The sequence below is a fragment of the Bos indicus genome, chromosome 5 (assembly GCF_029378745.1).
Source record: "Bos indicus isolate NIAB-ARS_2022 breed Sahiwal x Tharparkar chromosome 5, NIAB-ARS_B.indTharparkar_mat_pri_1.0, whole genome shotgun sequence".
Taxonomy (NCBI): Eukaryota; Metazoa; Chordata; class Mammalia; order Artiodactyla; family Bovidae; genus Bos; species Bos indicus.
The window spans coordinates 56,704,259-56,723,350 of NC_091764.1; the positions used below are offsets into that span (position 1 = coordinate 56,704,259).

General features: G+C 42.8%; 1 protein-coding gene across 1 annotated transcript; it reads right to left on the bottom strand.

Moving 5' to 3' along the window:
• Positions 1 to 1,090: 1,090 nt before the first annotated feature.
• On the bottom strand, positions 1,091 to 15,673 carry LOC109559344 (retinol dehydrogenase 16-like). The gene is made up of 3 exons (XM_070789454.1): positions 15,482 to 15,673; positions 7,906 to 8,237; positions 1,091 to 1,831 (listed from the first exon to the last, which is right to left on the bottom strand). The coding sequence occupies exons 2-3, from the start codon at positions 8,216 to 8,218 to the stop codon at positions 1,602 to 1,604; spliced, it is 543 nt and encodes a 180-aa protein (XP_070645555.1). The 5' UTR covers positions 8,219 to 8,237; positions 15,482 to 15,673; the 3' UTR covers positions 1,091 to 1,601.
• Between the last annotated feature and the right edge of the window lie 3,419 nt (positions 15,674 to 19,092).

Sequence of the window (19,092 nt, forward strand, 5' to 3'; positions counted from 1 at the left end):
GAGTTAATTCTTCCATAGTACCTGGCACAGAGCTTTCATATACTGAGCAGGTGTTGGGGCTCAGGGGAAACCTGACAGCCTGAGTGAAGCAGGAGGGACAGCAGCAAGTGAGCTGGGCCTCCTGCTATACACAGCAAGGACTTGGGAAGTTAATAACTCTGCCATCCCCGCTCTGGGGGAATAGAGGAAGAACTTACAGTCTTCAAAGTACTTCTGTCCATAGCTCTCTTTCACCTCTGGGGACACTTGACTCCAGATCCCCTCAAGAATATCCTGCATATTGTCAGGGAAAATGGATGTTTTGTACTTTCCAGGTACTATGAGAACAACACGAATGCCAAAATGACTGAGGTCCCTTCTGAAACACAAGGTGAGAGAGCGCTAACCAAGGAAACGATACTGGTGTCTGACCTTATCAATCCCACCCCTTCTTAAGCAAAGAATGCCCAAGGCAGAATGTTTCAAGAAAGGCATTTGGGTCAGGGAAGAATATGAAAGAGTACACTCAAGCATCTTGGGAAGATATTCAAGTAAAATGAGAAGGGCCAACACCCATAGATTGCTTTCTGAAAAGCTTCAGATCTGGGCTTTGATGCTGCCTCTTGCTGCCCATCTCACACCACTCTCTTACAGACACTCCCTCCTCTGTGACAGCTCCCTGAACCCCTGAGCCTCTTCCTCCTTACCTACTGCTCAGGTTAGAACTCAGTGTCTTTGTGAAGCCTTCCTTGACCTCTGCCCCAGGGAAAGGTAAGTCACCCCCTTGTCGGTGCCTCTATGCACCAGCACATACTCATGTTCATATTTGCTGTATGCCCACTCCAGAGATTTTCACCCACAGAACTGAGTTCAGATCCTGGCTCAACTTCACACTTGACCATAGAGAATCATCGTGTCTTATGCATGAGTTTTCTGTGAGGAGTGAATAGAATGCTTGGCCCAGAGCTTTCCCTTTAACCCACCAAGGTTCAGTCTTTCCTTATGAGAACCGTCAGTCAGGTTTAGTGACTTAAGGTACTTAATGAACAAGGCAAATAATTTTTTAGTGACAGACTCTTATCATTTACATATGAAGTATACATTACATACATAATATTCATTTATATTTTATACATATATATGTCTTACAGAAATATATTAAATTTGTTTGAAACACATAGAAATCTTTTTTTTTTTTTTTTTCTGGGCGGCCGCAGGCGGCGCTTGATGCGGCGCGCTCTGGACGCCCGAGGCGCGGCGCGGACTGCGAGGATCCGGCGGCGGAGCGGGGCTCAGGCGCGCGGGGCGGAGGAGCGCTCTCCCGAGCCGCACCAGTCGGCCCCCTCCCGCCTAGGTTCTCCGCCCGCGCCTGCCAACACATAGAAATCTTATAGGAGTGGCAATTAAGACCAAATAAATCCTAATACATTTTTCACATTCCCTAATGTACTACCTTATATTGTGAAAAGATTTAGACATTCCATTTCCAAAGTTTTTCATTTTAGTTGCCATCTATATATCAGGAACCCAGGCTCACCGTTCACAAATACACTCCCAGCCACAGTCAAGTCTTCCTCAGAGGTTGAGCCTTACCTCAGACTGTCGGATAAAGCTTCTACCCTCTACTTAGAAATGCAGTAGCCACCGCCAAACAGGGATACTCTCCTAGCTGGACTAGAAACATTGACTACTCTTCCCCTGGTCTTTCTGATCAGGGGAGGAAAGCTCAGTGTCACCTCGATGAGGCCAATCAAGTTCACATTCAAGATCTTGGAGAAGTCATCTTTAGTCTGCCATTCATTCGGGGCAGCAGGCAGGAGGATGCCAGCATTGTTCACCAAACCCCAGAGGCCTGGGGTAGAAACAAAAGGTATTAGTTAGAGACAGAAAACCCATTTATGAATCATTTCAGTGTTCAAGCCACATTCTCTTGAGGAAGATAAACAATAAATCCAATAGACTGGAAAATTATAAAGTATGTTTTAGTGTGCATGGGAAGTCACTTCAGTTTTGTCCAACTCTGTGTGGCCCTATGGACTGTAGCCCGCCAGGCTCCTCTATCCAGGGGATTCTCCAGGCAAGATTATTGAAGTGTGTTGCCATGCCCTCCTCCAAGGGATCTTCCTGACCCAGGGATCGAACTGCATTTGGTCTCCTCCATTGCAGTCAGATTCTTTAGCACTAGCACCACCAGGGCAATGGCACCCCACTCCAGTACTCTTGCCTGGAAAATCCCATGGATGGAGGAGCCTGGTGGGCTGCAGTCCATGGGGTCACTAGGAGTCAGACCCGACTGAGCAACTTCACTTTCACTTTTCACTTTCATGCATTGGAGACGGAAATGGCCACCCACTCCAGTGTTCTTGCCTGGAGAATCCCAGGGACAGGGGAGCCTGGTCGGCTGCCGTCTATGGGGTCACACAGAGTCGGATACGACTGAAGCGACTGAGCAGCAGCAGCAGCAGCAGCACCACCTGGGAAGCCTGATAGAGTATGTTAGTAGTGTTAGTTGCTCAGTCGAGTCCAACTCTTTGCAATTCCATGGACTGAGCCCACCAGGCTCCTTTGTTCATGGGATTCTCCAGACAAGAATATTGGAGTGGATTGCCATTCCCTTCTCCAGGGGATCTTCCTGACCCAGGGATCGAACCTTGGTCTCCTGCATTGCAGGCAGATTCTTTACCGTTTGAGCTACAGAGAAGACCTAAAGTATGTTCTTGCTGCTGCTGCTAAGTCACTTCAGTCATGTCCAACTCTGTGTGACCCTATAGACAGCAGCCCACCAGACTCCCCCGTTCCTGGGATTCTCCAGGCAAGAACACTGGAGTGGGTTGCCATTTCCTTCTTCAATGCATCAAAGTAAAAAGTGAAAGTGAAGTTGCTCAGTCATATCTTGGCGACTGCATGAACTGCAGCCCACCAGGCTCCTCCATCCATGGGATTTTCCAGGCAAGAGTACTGGAGTGGGTTGCCATTGCCTTCTCCGAGTATGTTAGATGGTGGTAAATAGTAATGGACTTAAAAAGCTGGTGAGCAGGACTGGGTGGGCTGGTGAGGACTGTTTGTCACCATACTGAGTGAGGTGGTTGGGACAAGCTTCCTAGTAAAATAGAGAACTGAGCAAGTTCTATTTTACAGAAGAAAAATGGGTCAAAGGACCATCTGGAGCTTAGATAGGTTTAAGTGAAAAAAACAGCTGCAATAAATACTGCCAGGCAGGAGGATGCCTAGGGCAGGCTGTGCTGGTACAGATAATGGTAGATGGGTAGAGGAGATAGGAAGAGTCTGGGGAAATTCTCTGCCAATTGCTTTAGTTTTTCTCAGTTAAGTAGGTCATCAGCCCAGAGCAAGGGTAGGAGGGAATGAGTTGTGGGTATGAAGAGAGGAAAAGTTTGAAATGGTTGTTTGGAAATTAGGAGAATGAATGGAGTATAACCATATACAACAGCAATAGCATAAAAGCTCACTAGAGGGTTGTGATCATGAATTTTTCTACAAGGACAGGCATGGGGCAGTGAGAGATGGTATTACCCAGGCTTGTGGTTTTACCAAGTACTACTAAGAGAGAAAAGGGGATGAGAGAGTGTCAGGCATATGCAATGGGGTGATCACAGTAACAGATCATGGAATGAAGACAGGTAATATCAAGGGATGAGGATTTGCGAAAAATATTTGGATCAATGGATTGCAGGTCCTGCTGGGCCTGAAAATTTGGGATCTGGGGGAGAGCTGCAGTGAGCTGGAAAGAGTAGAGGTGGTTGTTTTAAGAATGGGATGCAAAAAAAAAAAAAAAGCAAAAAAAAAAAAAATGGGATGCAACTAAGATGTCTCAGGCTCTAGGAAAGTAATGAGCCCAGCAGGCCTCAGCCCCATTGCCCTGTCTTTGCTTTGAAAATCTTGCAGAGCTCAGTAAACAACAGGACTAAAAATTACTTATTTTGTATATCATTAAGCTTTGTATGCAATATCCTGAAGCGGTATGTTCTCATGACTCAGTTATTAACTCTCACACTCTCCCATACCTGAGATGATAGTACACTTCCCTTCCTTTTAAAAAACAATGGAAATGTGAGTGACCAACAGAGAGTGAAATCAAAGATAATCTTAACTCCTTTCCAATTTATCTTGAACCCTGTACAACCTTGAAGTGAAGTGGCTCAGTCGTGTCCTACTCTTTGCGACCCCATGGACTGTAGCCTACCAGGTTCCTCCATCCATGGAATTTTCCAGGCAAGAACACTGGAGTGGATTGCCATTTCCTTCTCCAGGAGATCTTTCCAACCCAGAGATAGAACCTAGGTCTCCCGCATTGCAAGCAGACACTTTACCATCTGAGCCACCAGAGAAGCCAAACTCAAATATTAATTTTTAACCAATATTAATTTTAATATTTAATTAAAATATTAATTTTTAACCAACAAATTACTGTACTGTCCCCATGACTTTTGATACATCCTGGTGTTTTCACACACACTGACCAAGAATTGCCAATGTTGGGCAATGTTCAGAGTAAACTTACCCAGGTGGCAGGGTCCTGGCAACAGGACGGTAACTCAGAGAGAACAGATTGGAACTTACAAAAATAAACAAAGGGAAAGGTCTTAAATTTCGTGTTCCTTCATGTGTGTATGTGCTAAGCCGCTTCACCCCACAGACCATAGCCTGCCAGGCTCTTCTGTCCATGGGATTCTCCAGGCAAGAATGCTGGAGTGGGTTGCCATGCCCTCCTCCAGGGCATCTTCTCAACCCAGGGATCAAACCCACATCTCTTACATCTCCTGCGTTGGCAGGCAGGTTCTTTACCACTATCACCACCTGGGAAACCCCTTAACATTTCTTTCATTGTCTCACAATTCCTGGTCTTCTCTCCACCACTCTCATAACCCAAAAAGACTGAAAGGAAGAGAATATACACTCTTGTATTGTGAAAATGGTCTTTAAGTAATGATTCCCCAATATCAGTATTACTTTTTTTAAACAATATTACTTTCTTTCCTTTATTCATTTTTTAGAACTTTGCAGAAGATGGGGATATGAATAGAAAAGAAGTGACATCTTCCACAATTTATGTCCTTGGCTCAAAATCCCAACAGAGGCCATTCTCCACTTCAGTGATCCCATTCTCAAAAAGCAGAGAATACCTTCTGTATCGTACAGGGAGCTCAGAGCAGGGCTCTGTGATGACCCAGATGGTGGCATGGGGGAAGGGGGTGAGGGAGAGGTCCAAGAGAGAGGGAATATATGTATGCTTATAGCTGATTCATTTTTTTGTACAGCAGAAACCAACACAACATTGTAAAGCAAGTATATCTCATTTTTTTTTAAAGGGAAGAGAGTGAGGGATCTGTGCTGGGGTGTTTACTGATTCTTATGTGCCAATGTCATCCAGTATCATAGGAGACTGTATGTGTAAATAATATATATTCAAATAGTTAAGACATCAATCATTCTCTCAAGAAATTTAAAATTGCTTGCAATAAAAGTTGTATTGGAAAAAGGGACTACACTGATAATCAGTACAACCAAGATTAAATTCCAAAAAAGTCAGAAAAGTATGCGTAACTAGATTTAGAGAGAAGCCTTCAGCCAGGGGTGGCCTTTAAAGGAGAGGCTCCAATTCAGAGATGCAGGATGAATAAAACTGTGACCACAGGAAGCCATTGGCATCAGCAGTCCCCAAATGCATCAGATTTAGCTGCTTAAGGAGGAGGCTTATTTCTGGAGCATTGAGGGTGTGAGGTTTTGAGGCTTCAACCTTTCATAACATATAGAGACTTATCTCTGAAAGGGCCAAACCCCCTTTTCATTTTTCTCTCATTACTACAGGAGAGGGAGAGAAAAACAAAACTTCAAAGGAGACATGCGTCCTGGGGCTCAAGGAATTTAAGGGTGTTTTGAAAATACTTGAGGCAATACAAAGTCCTTATTCACTCCAAGATCTTGAAATAATGTGACCAAATAGAACACTTTGTGAAATAAATGATTACAAAATACATGTCAACCTAATTAATGGTTCATTGTTCTGTAAACAATTTAAGAGTTCAAGTTTCTCACATTTCTCACATTGTGTGTTTGTGATAATAGCTACAGAGTCACAGACAATCACCAATTAAAATAAATTATAGTCAGTTGTGATAGTTTTATTTCTAGCACTAGTTTGTTTTCAAATAAAGCTTTATTTTAAAATTTACTTTTTAACTAAGAGAAAATCTTTTCTGTATGTAGGTGTGGATGCATTTCCATGCCTTTGATCTGCTGTGCAGTGCAGGGCCTCTACAGTGACCAGCTGGACGTTCAGCCTGAAGCAAGGCAATATCTCATCCTCTTTTATTTGGCCTCAGTAGCTATGTAGCTCAAACAAAAATTTAGTAAGTTTTTGTGTCATGAATTTAAACTAGAAAGTCATGCTGTTTTCAGTAATTGTGAACAAGCATTTTGCCAAAGTGCCAAAAGAAGACATTTAAACAGCAACCCCCGCCCCCCAAAAATGGTCCCAGAGCCTTTTACAAAAATAAGGATAAAGTGTCCTCCACCTGTGCCAACTACTGGAACATTTGCAGCTGAGAGGACCACACAGCATGGACAGAGGGAATTAATTCTCAATTTCCTTTCAGCACTGGTAGCAGAAGGGCTATGCAAGGAAGAAACATGCAGAACTTGAGAGAAAGCAGCAGTTCCTTCAAGCTTCCCAGGTAGGGCTAGTGGTAAAGAATCCGCCTGCCAATGCAGCAGATGCAGGAGATGTGGGTTTGATCCCTGGAATGGGAAGATCCCCTGGAGAAGGAAATGGCAACCCACTGCAGTATTCTTGCCTGGAAAATCCCATGGACAGAGGAGCCTGTCAGGCTTCAGTGCATTGGGTCAGACACGACCTAGTGACTGAGCAACAGCAGTTCCTTCATGTTGAGCGCAGCACGGGCAGTGGGACAGTCAATGTGCCTTTCCTTGGTTTCAGCCTCTCTTTCAGGGATTCCCTGTATTCAGAGTTCTTGCCCAGGATGCACATGGTTCAAGGCCAGGTGAGTGCAAGAAAGGGAGAAGAACCAACACCTACAGCTATTAGTCTGCGGAATGCTCACTCAGCCGAAGGACATACCACTTTCAGATCCCAAATGGTCGGCCCTGGATTTTCTTCTAGAAAATTGAGAAATCTGGCTGCTCCCTTGCCAAAGGGAAGGCACCTATTTAGCCTCACAGGAAGCCCTCTCTGCTGCTTGCCTGGGCTGTCTGAGAAACTCATGCCAGGACTGATAAGAGAGGACAGTACACACAGATTTTGCCTGGGTCTTGGTGACAGGAGTTTGGGTATACCTTGATCTCAATTATTTTCTCAAGATCGACTCATCATAAATTCACTGTCAGCACTGACTGAACAATAAAGACATTTCCAGAACCCTCCCTGAATACAGTAGGTTTTTCTGATTCTCAACATTTGCTACCTTTGAAAAAGACAGATTTATACTGTTCTCAAGAAAAGACATGTAAAATTATATACGAGCAGCATAATGGCAGCCTGCTCATGGCAGAGTTAACATTTTTACTCTGGATTTTCAGAGGATACCATGCATGCAAATTACGGTTTCTGCACCACAGTCACCTCTTTCTTTCCCCTCATTGCCTTTCTAGCCTTCATTCTATCTTCCCTACCTATACATACTCTTACATATTAAATCTGTTTCCTCACTGCTTTACCTTCCACTCTGATACACATATATTCCATACAACCTGACTTTTTTAGGCCAGTCCCAAGTATGTTCACTTACTCCATGAATGCTAATGTATTTTTGAGTCTTCGTGTAATAAAACATGTCCCAAATATATCCCTACCCTGAGCCCCAAGACTTTTCACCTGGCATGGTTTTTGCTAATTCTAAAACACTGAAGACAAAGCAGCCTATCCAATGGACAGACTTCCCCTGGCCATACCTCTGTCCCCGACATCTTCCTTTACCCACTCGGTGGCCTCAGCGATGCTCTCTGTCTTGGTGACGTCCAGGATCACCGTCTGCAGCCTGTCTGACATCTGGTTCCTCAGCTGCTCGGCCCCCTGCTCTGTCAGACACGCAGCCAAAACCATCAAGCCTCGTAGGTCCAGCTGCCTGGCCAGGAGGTTCCCAAAGCCTGAGTCACAGCCCGTGATGAAGACAAACTTGTCCCGGAGGTGGCTCACCACCTGCCTCTCCCGGTACCAGCGCAGGAGGTAGTACAGGCCCATGAGGACCACCAGGTACAGCCACATGGCAGAAACCTGTCCTTCCCTTTAAGAAAAAAGAAAATTCTTCCAGACTCAAACAGGTTAGGGTTATGTTTGCCTGCTTTTTTATTGTTTTCTAGTTTACCCTTAATCTACTCAATTAAGTTAATGACGCCTATAAAGATTAACTTTTGATATAATAATTCTGAAAGTTGGTTATTTAAGAGGCTTTTGAGGAATGTATTTGAAAATAGGAAAGCAGGATGATTCTATCAGATTTAGGAATTAATATGAAACTCCTATTCTGGTCATGCTGTTAAAAAGGAGTATTTGACAAAAATTTAGATGCATTGATATTAGGTAAAGAAAGGAGATAATGAGTCAGTTGGCAACTTCAAGCATTCAGAAATAGATACAGCTTGATTCTTCAAAATTGAATTTGTTAAAATTAAAAGTGTTGCTAGATATGCAGATATGGTTTTTCCTTCTTTGTTCTCTCCTCTTTTAAATAAACAAACAAAAAAAATACATTTAAGCAACTTTATAGAATAAAGATCATAATTATAATTAATTTAATCTTAATTTTATCTGATATTTAATGTTCAATTCAAAAATATTAATTTATTTTAATATCCCTATTATGTAAAGACAGTGAAGGAGAAAGATAAATAAGTAAATATACATATTTAAGATCAAGAAAGGAAACTCAAGAAATACACAAAAACTATTGTAAAAACACTAAGAAGTGATAACTAGATGTTGGGAGGACAGCAGGATAAATAGGTAAAATGTAGACAATTTTTAGGACAGTGAAACTATTCCAGATGATACTGTAATGGTGGGCATGATCTCAGACAGTCAACAACGAGCAGTCCTGAAAAGAGTTCTTTGTTCCCTGCCTGGAAGTTGAACCGGGGTAGCCTGGATGAGGCAATGGCACCCCACTCCAGTACTCTTGCCTGGAAAATCCCATGGACGGAGGAGTCTGGAAGGCTGCAGTCCATGGGGTTGCTGAGGGTTGGACACAACTGAGCAACTTCACTTTCACTTTTCCCTTTCATGCATTAGAGAAGGAAATGGCAACCCACTCCAGTGTTCTTGCCTGGAGAATCCCAGGGATGAGCGAGCCTGGTGGGCTGCCGTCTGTGGGGTCGCACAGAGTTGGACACAACTGAAGTGACTTAGCAGTAGCAGCAGCCTGGATGAAAACTGGGAACCCTAGCCACTAGACCACCAGAGGCTAGAAGCCAGACGCACATTTTTCCCGGCTCTTACCCCCATGGAAAGCAAGGATGTTTCAAGGAGGTAAAAACTGTAAAAATAGATACAAAGTTTATTTTTGGAGACACAGCGTTACTTGTGGGAGAGCATACAGAGAAACTGTTTAAGACAGAAGCAAGGCAGAAATTACACACCCAAAGAAAAAGAGTGGGGGTGTCCTGTCTAATGAGGAGTAGCCCAGTAAAGAGGTGACTTAAATCACTTATATAGGATAATCTTTCCTGGTCTTTGTTCTCCTTTGGCCAATTATCTTGTTTTCTTTTCACACCTGATTGGTTCTAGGACCCTCTGCAACATTCCAGCACAACTATTTGCTAAGATGGATTCCACCACAGAGGCCTGTGGGGGTATGTCCACACTAATTCTGGGTGGTACCCCCTCCCTTTTTGACCCCCAAGGAGCCTTCCTGCACGTGTGCAGACAGTGAAGTTTTTCTTGACCTCAGGAGGGGTCATCTTATTTCTTTACTTCAGCAGAGCTCAGCTTCTACCACTAGCTTTGTTCTTGGAGTGTTAGGGTTTTAAAAAAAAGCTTCAGTTCTACTCCACTTGACAAACACTACCTGTGCAGCCCACAGGCCCATCTATCTCCTACCGCAGATACCTGTCATTAATCACTTGTCAAAAATCACAGAAGGTATGACAAGAAGAGTGAATCCAGTGTAAACTTAGACTACAGGTGATAATGATGTGTCCATGTAGGTTCATCAATTGTAAAAAATATATTATTCTGATGTGGGACATTTCATAGTGAGAGAGGCTATCATATGTGGGGTCAGAGTGTGTATGGGAACTCTATACTTTCTATTCAATTCTGCTGTGAGTCTAAAACTTCTCTAAATATTAAGTCAAAAGAGATAGAAAGATAAAAACCATGACATGTACCAAGATCAAGGAGGAAAGATAGATTATATCTGGCTGGAGAAATGAAAGCTATGAGTAACTTCCAAAGGGCTGAGACTCTCCCAGAGTAACTTTAATTGATATTTCTCTTATAAAACTCATATTCATGTACCCTACTGTCTTCTTGACATCTCTATTACACAGAATCACAGGTTCATAAAAATGTTAACCTATAAAATATACAATACAACACTCAAATAGAAATAATATATCAGATTTAACATCTTGAAAGAGAACTATTATTCATCTCCCTGCCCCAAATTACTTTCTTCTTAAATCTTTCTTATTTTAATAAATAGCATCTCTCCACCCAGTTACACAAACCAGAAACTTGAGAGTCATTCTTAACCCTTCTTGCTCCCTCAGGCTCCATGTACAATCCAGATGTTGATTATATGTACCTTTTTTAAAAATTGGAGTATAGTTGCTTTACAATGTTGTGTTAGTTTCTGCAGAACAGTGAAAAAGCTGTCAGTTCAGTTCAGTTCAGTCGCTCAGTCGTGTCCGACTCTTTGCGACCCCATGAATTGCAGGATGCCAGGCCTCCCTGTCCATCACCAACTCCTGGAGTTCACTGAGACTCACGACCATCGAGTCAGTGATGCCATCCAGCCACCTCATCCTCTGTCGTCCCCTTCTCCTCCTGCCCCCAATCCCTCCCAGCATCAGTCTTTTTCAATGAGTCAACTCTTTGCATGAGGTGGCCAAAATACTGGAGTTTCAGCTTTAGCATTCCTTCCAAAGAAATCCCAGGGCTGATCTCCTTCAGAATGGACTGATTGGATCTCCTTGCAGTCCAAGGGACTCTCAAGAGTCTTCTCCAACACCACAGTTCAAAAGCATCAATTCTTTGGCGCTCAGCTTTCTTCACAGTCCAACTCTCACATCCATACATGACCACTGGAAAAACCATAGCCTTGACTAGACAGACCTTTGTTGGCAAAGTAATGTCTCTGCTTTTCAATATGCTATCTAGGTTGGTCATAACTTTCCTTCCAAGGAGTAAGCGTCTTTTAATTTCATGGCTGCACTCACCATCTGCAGTGATTTTGGAGCCCAGAAAAATAAAGTCTGACACTGTTTTCACTGTTTCCCCATCTGTTTCCCACGAAGTGATGGGACCAGATGCCATGATCTTCGTTTTCTGAATGTTGAGCTTTAAGCCAACTTTTTCACTCTCCTCTTTCACTTTCATCAAAAGGCTTTTTAGTTCCTCTTCATTTTCTGCCATAAGGGTGGTGTCATCTGCATATCTGAGGTTATTGATATTTCTCCCAGCAATCTTGATTCCAGCTTGTGCTTCTTCCAGCCCAGCGTTTCTCATGATGTACTCTGCATATAAGTTAAATAAGCAGGGTGACAATATACAGCCTTGATGTACTCCTTTTCCTATTTGGAACCGTCTGTTGTTTCATGTCCAGTTCTAACTGTTGCTTCCTGACCTGCATATAGGTTTCTCAAGAGGCACGTCAGGTGGTCTGGTATTCCCATCTCTTTCAGAATTTTCCACAGTTTATTGTGATCCACACAAAGGCTTTGGCATAGTTAATAAAGCAGAAATAAATGTTTTTCTGGAACTCTCTTGCTTTTTCCATGATCCAGCGGATGTTGGCACTTTGGTTTCTGGTTCCTCTGCCTTTTCTAAAACCAGCTTGAGCAACTGGAAGTTCACAGTTCACGTATTGCTGAAGCCTGCCTTGGAGAATTTTGAGCATTACTTTACTAGCATGTGAGATGAGTGCAATTGTGTGGTAGTTTGAGCATTCTTTGGCATTGCCTTTCTTTGGGATTGGAATGAAAACTGACCTTTTCCAGTCCTGTGGCCACTGCTGAGTTTTCCAAGTTTGCTGGCATGTTGAGTGCAGCACTTTCACAGCATCATCTTTCAGGATTTGAAGTAGCTCCACTGGAATTCCATCACCTCCACTAGCTTTGTTCCTAGTGATGCTTTCTAAGGCCCACTTGACTTCATATTCCAGGATGTGTGGCTCTAAGTGAGTGATCACAGCATTGTGATTATCTGGGTCGTGAAGATCTTTTTTTGTACAGTTCTTCTGTGTATTCTTGCCACCTCTTCTTAATATCTTCTGCTTCTGTTAGAGCCATACCATTTCTGTCCTTTATCGAGCCCATCTTTGCATGAAATATTCCCTTGGTATCTCTCATTTTCTTGAAGAGATCTCTAGTCTTTTCCATTCTGTTGTTTTCCTCTATTTCTTTGCATTGATCCCTGAGGAAGGCTTTCTTATCTCTCCTTGCTATTCTTTGGAACTCTGCATTCAGATGCTTATATCTTTCTTTTTCTCCTTTGCTTTTCACTTCTCTTCTTTTCACAGCTATTTGTAAGGCCACCTCAGACAGCCATTTTGCTTTTTTGCATTTCTTTTCCATGGGGATGGTCTTGATCCCTGTCTCCTGTACAATGTCATGAACCTCCGTCCATAGGTTATCAGGCACTATATCTACCAGATCTAGTCCCTTAAATCTATTTCTCACTTCCACTGTATAATCATAAGGGATTTGATTTAGGTCGTACCTGAATGGGCTAGTGGTTTTCCCTACTTTCTTCAATTTCAGTCTGAATTTGGCAATAAGGAGTTCATGATCTGAGCCACAGTCAGCTCCCAGTCTTGTTTTTGCTGACTGTATAGAGCTTCTCCATCTTTGGCTGCAAAGAATATAATCAATCTGATTTCAGTGTTGACCATCTGGTGATGTCCTTGTGTAGCGTCTTCTCTTGTGTTGTTGGAAGAGGGTGTTTGCTATGACCAGTGTGTTCTCTTGGCAAAACTCTATTAGCCTTTGCCCTGCTTCATTCTGTACTCCAAGGCCAAATTTGCCTGTTACTCCAGGTGTTTCTTGACTTCCTAATTTTGCATTCCAGTCCCCCATAATGAAAAGGACATATTTTTTGGGTGTTAGTTCTAAAAGGTCTTGTAGGTCTTCATAGAACTGTTCAACTTCAGCTTCTTCAGCATTACTGTTTGGGGCATAGGCTTGGATTACTGTGATATTGAACAGTTTACTTTGGAAACGAACAGAGATCATTCTGTCATTTTTGAGATTGCATCCAAGTACTGCATTTTGGACTCTTTTGTTGACCATGATGGCTACTCCATTTCTTCTAATGGATTCCTGCCTTTGCTATACACACATTGTAACACAATAATGTAAATCAACAATGATTTTTGTAAGTCAACATTGTAAGTCCACAATGATTTGACTTTAAAAATGAATAACAAAATAAAATAATATTTAAGTTTTTATTGAAGTATAGTTGATTTGCACTGCAGTGCCATCTCTGCTGTATAGCAAAGTAACTATTATACACATATAGACATTCTTTATTTAATATTCTTTTGGTTTATAACAGGATATGGATATAGATGTCTGTGCTAAACAGTAGAAACTTGTTGTTTATCCATCCTATATATAGTCATTTACATCTCCTAATCCCACACTCATACTTCTTCCGTCCCCTACCTGCTTCCTCCTAGGTAAGCAGAAGCCTGTTCTCTATGTCTACAGTCTGTTTCTGTTTTATAGATAGGTTCATTTGTGCCATATTTCACATTCCACATGTAAGTGATATCATATTGTGTTTGTCTTTTTTTTTTCTGATTTACTTCATTTAGTATTAAAACCTCTAGTTGTATCCATGTTGCTGTAAATGGCATTATTTCATTCTTTTTTGTGGCTGAGTAGTATTCCATTGTATGCTGCTGCTAAGTCGCTTCAGTCATGTCCGGCTCTGTGCGACCCCATAGACGGCAGCCCACCAGGCTCCCCAATCTCTGGGATTTTCCAGGCAAGAACACTGGAGTAGGTTGCCATTTCCTTTTCCAATGCATGAAAGTGAAAAGTGAAAGTAAAGTCGCTCAGTCATGTCCGACTCTTCGAGACCCCATGGACTGCAGCCTGCCAGCCTCCTCCGCCCATGGGATTTTCCAGGCAAGAGTACTGGAGTGGGTCGCCATTGCCTTCTCCATTCCATTGTATAATAATATTTAAAAATAATATAATTCCTTTAAGAAAAAAGTGGAGAAGGGTGGGGTAAAGTATTAAAGAAAGTCAAAGAGAGCATAGCTGAGATTAAATTGAATAGGAACATGAAAATTACTGCAGAGCTGGGATCTGGACTGGTGACCAACCCCCACATTGACCAGATGTCAGATTTCACAATGACTCTTCTTGTGTAGTTATTCTCTGGTTTTTTATTCCACTGTTTTTTTGGTCTCATTTTGCCTGCCTGACTCCATCCCCCAAATGGGCATTGCTCAGGGTCAAAAGGGAACTTTCCAATTAGAAAGAGTTCCCCTCACCAGGAACAGAAGAGCAGGGTAAGAAACCAGCTTCCTCAGTCTATTGGGGTACTGCACAAATATCCCATGTTTGTTTCAACCCACCCAAACCAAAAAAGCTGATATGTATAGAAATATCTAGGAACAAAGAAGAAAAGCAAGGGCTACCAATAGCAGCCACACAGCAGGAGCAATCGTGGTCCACAGTGACCTGCTCTCCAGCAGATTTCACCACAGTCACCCTGGAGATTACACAAGTTTTCACCCTGGACTCTGTGCCACCCCTTGAACCAGCACTCCAGAGTGCCCCCACCGGCAGGTAAAAGTCTTCCCTTACTGAAGTCAGCCCACAAAGTCTGAAAGAGGGAACTGCTTCTTCAAATGCACAGACATCTGCACAAGGCTACAGGGATCACAAAGAATCAGGGAAACATGACTCTACCAAAAGATTACAGTAAACCTCTCATAACTGGCCCTGAAGAAATGAAGATACTGGAACTGCCCAACAAAAGTTCAAAATAATAGATCTAAAAGATGCTCACATTGCTACAAGAGAACACAGATAATTTAATGATATCAGAAAAACAGTACAAGAACAAAATGAAAAGTTCAAAAAAGAGAGAGAGAAAAAAAAAAAAAGAACCAAACAGAAATATTGGAGGTAGAGAACAGAATGATTGAACAAAATAATTTGATAGACAATTCCAGCAGCAGACTTAATCAAGCAGAAGAAAGAATAGATGAGCCTGAAGATGGATGAATTGAAATTATCCAGAGAAGTAGAAAGAAAATTAGGCTTTAAGCTCTGAATCAGCCTCACTCACCAGTGGGCAGACAACAGCCCCAGAACAATTGTAGCCACTCACACCCAACCAGCCCACTCACAAGCAGACCCTGGGAGTGGCTGAACCCCAGCTTCACACACCAGTGTGTGAACATCAGCCCCAGTACAACCACAGCCTTGTAGCCTGTGGGCCCAACTCACCCACCAGCAGACCAACACAAGTTTTGGGAACCCCAGACCTTGCAGCCAAATGTATCAGGAACTGGCCCCACCCACCAGTGATTCGACACCAGCTCTGGGACCTCTTGACCCTGAAGCCAGACACCAGGAGATGGCTCTGCCTGCCAGTGGGCTTGCACAAGCACCAGGACCTGGTGGAAGGCACCAGCCCTGGGATCTCCTGAACCCAACCCCACCCACCGGTGAGCCAGGTAGTGACAGGACCCCCTGGGGTTCCTCGCCAGCTGCCTTGTGACCCAAATCATTAACAAGCAGCCAGCAATCTCTGCACAAGGCAGAGCCTAGCAACCAATCAGACCAGGGGCCAGCCAACCCTACCAGATTGCCCAAAGTAGTCACCCACCACAACAGAAGGACCCATGCGGTCCACTTAAGGGGAACTCTGAGAGCATATACCTCTGGGGACAAGAAGAAAATATGCTGCTGGGATACACAGGACATCTTCTGCAAAAAAGCCATATCTCCAAGGCAGGGAAATATAATCAGATATAATACATGAAAACAGATATTAATACATGAAATAAAAAATGGCAAATTAGGCAAAAATGAGGCAATAGCAGAATATTAACAAATTAAGAAACAAAATAAAATCCCAGAGGAAGAAGATCTAAGTGAAGTGGAGATAGGTAATCTACCCAAGACAGGGCTCAAAGCAGTGATCATTATCAAAGTGGGGCTTCACTGGTGGCCCAGTGGTTAAGAATCTGCCTTCCATTGCAAAGGATGCAGATTCTAACCCTAGTTGGGGAACTAAAATCCCATATGCTGTGGGGCAACTAAGTTTGTGCACTGCAACTAGAAAGCTTGCATGCCACAACTAGAGAAGCCTGCTTACCACAATGAGAAGCCCACAAGCCACAACTAGAGGAAGCCCTTGGGCTGCAACAAAGAGCCTGTGTGCCACAACAGAGACCCAGCACAGTCAAAAAAATGATTCTTTTAAGGAAAATAGACATTGGAGTGGAGTGGACAATGGCACCCCACTCTAGTACTCTTGCCTGGAAAATCCCATGGGCGGAGGAGGCTGGTAGGCTGCAGTCCATGGGATCATTAAGAGTCGGACACGACTGAGGGACTTCACTTTCACTTTTCGCTTTCATGCACTGGAGAAGGAAATGGCAACCCACTCCAGTGTTTTTGCCTGTGAATCCCAGGGATGGGAGAGCCTGGTGGGCTGCTGTCTATGGGGTTGCATAGAGTTGGACACGACTGAAACAACTTAGCAGCAGCAGCAGCAGACATTGGAGACCATCTGCGGCATTGTGTATTATCAAAGGTTTGGCAACAAATTTTCAAGAAGCCTGACCCAGATATCTTGGGAAAATTGTCTCATCAGATGTCATCTGCTTCAATTCCAGGAAATCTTTACTTTTAGGTTAACAGATGATATAGAGGTCCAGTCAAGGTTCAGTCCTTTCTTTAAGTGTATCACATGAATCCGGGAGTCTATTCCTTGGGGTTCGGCGGCACAGGTGTTGCTTAGCAGTACCTGATAGGGACCTCTCCAACAAGGTTGAAAGGAGTTATTCTGAAGGTATCTTTTGCAAAAGGTGAAATCTCCAATTTCCAACTTGTGATACTTAAGGTCTTCATCTCCTGAGAGTCCACTGTGAAAAGCCTGCTTTACCAAAACATGGTTATTTTTCATAGAAACATTTAGGCCTCTGCAATACTGGAATATCTCCTTTTATTGGTTGTGGGTCAAAATAAGTAGGAGCAAACTGTGTTAGGTGTCCTGTACTATCTCAAAGGATGAGAGTTTATGAGTTCCAAAAGAGGCAGATGCAAGATATAAAACGACCAACGTCAATGCTTTTGGCCAACGTTTTTGGAGAGTCTCTACAAATTTTGCCAAATGAGTTTTAATAATGCAACTGGTGCATTCAACTAAGCCAGCCAATTGAAGATGGTGATCACAGTAAAGGTGTAAAACTGACCAAACAGTGCAAACTTGCCCAAGTATCTGGCCAGTAAAATGGGTTCCTTGATCACTATGTAGTTTGAGAGGAGTTCCCCAGGTAGGGATAATGGTTTCCAAATGGAATTTAGTCACAGAAGAGGCAGAAGCCTGCTTGCAAAAGAAGGCTTCAGTCTAGTGTGAAAACATACAGATAATGACTAAAACTATTTATATCCACTAGACATGGGAAGTTGTAAGAAATCCATCTGCCAGACCTCGATGCTCCATTAGGCAGTTTAAAATGTCAGAGAGGAGGCCAAGCCAAGTGGGTACCCAATTCTACCCACCAGCAGGCTGTCACAAGCCCCAGGACACACTTGGGCCCAGCCCCACCTACCAACCTGCCCACAGTTGTCACCTTGTCACAACAGAAAGGTCCATGCAGCCAACATAGGGACAGTCTTAGAGAATATAGCTCTGATGACCAGAGGAGAGTGTACTGCTGGGCCCCAAGGGCATCTCCTCCATAAGGCCACTTCTCCAAGATTGGGAAATGTAGCCAACCTACCTATTATTAATAGGTATTAATCCATAGAAATAAAAACAGAGAATTAGTCAAAATGAGGATGCAGAGGAAGATATTTCAAATGAAAGAACAAGACAAAACCCCAGAAGAACTAAGCAAAGTGGAGACAAGCAATCTACCCAGTAAAGAATTCAAGGTAATGATCATAAATATGCTCAACAAACTTGGAACAAGAATGGACGAACACAGTGAGAAGTTTAACAGAGTTAGAAAATATACAGAAGAACCAAACAGAGCTGAAGGGTACAATAATTAAGTTTAAAATACACTAGAAGGAGTCAACAGTAGATAATACAGACAAATGAATTGGTGAATTTGAATAGAATAGTAGAAATCACCAAAACTGAACAGAAAATATATTTACTATCAACGTAAATACGGGCAGCTTTGTCCTGGGCTAAAGTGCAAGCCTATGTAAGAGCGTATAATTTAGACAGTTGGGCCAGAGTTGACGTCAGATAAAGATACTATCTTAACAACATCAAAAGAAGTTGCAGTAGCATACTTAGCACAGCATTTGCATCATCACCTTTTAAGTAAGAGCCATCAGTGAACCATAAGAAGTCAGTGTTACCTAAAGGTATTTCCTGTAGATCATCACAGGAGTCAGAAGATGATCTGTCAGCATTAAGAAACTGTGATGGACTTTGTTGGTACTGAAGGGAAAAAGAGCCAAAGGGGATGAAAGCATATAAAACTTCCAGCTGAAAATACATAAGTCACAGGGATATATTATACAGCATGCCAATTCTATTAACACTGTATTGCATAGTGAAAGTTGCTAAAAGAGTAAACCTTTAACGTTCTCATGACAAGAGAAACAAATTCTGTAACTGTGTATGGGGATGGATGTTAACCAGATTTATCGTGGTGATCATGTCACAATATAAACAAATATGAAATCATTACATTGTACACCTAAAAC

Excerpts from the sequence above, each read along its gene's own strand:
- LOC109559344 (XM_070789454.1), bottom strand. The coding sequence starts at position 8,218 with ATGTGGCTGTACCTGGTGGTCCTCATGGGCCTGTACTACCTCCTGCGC. Across the intron at positions 1,832-7,905 it reads GGAAGATGTCGGGGACAGAG|GCCTCTGGGGTTTGGTGAAC; the intron begins GTATGGCCAGGG and ends TTTCTACCCCAG.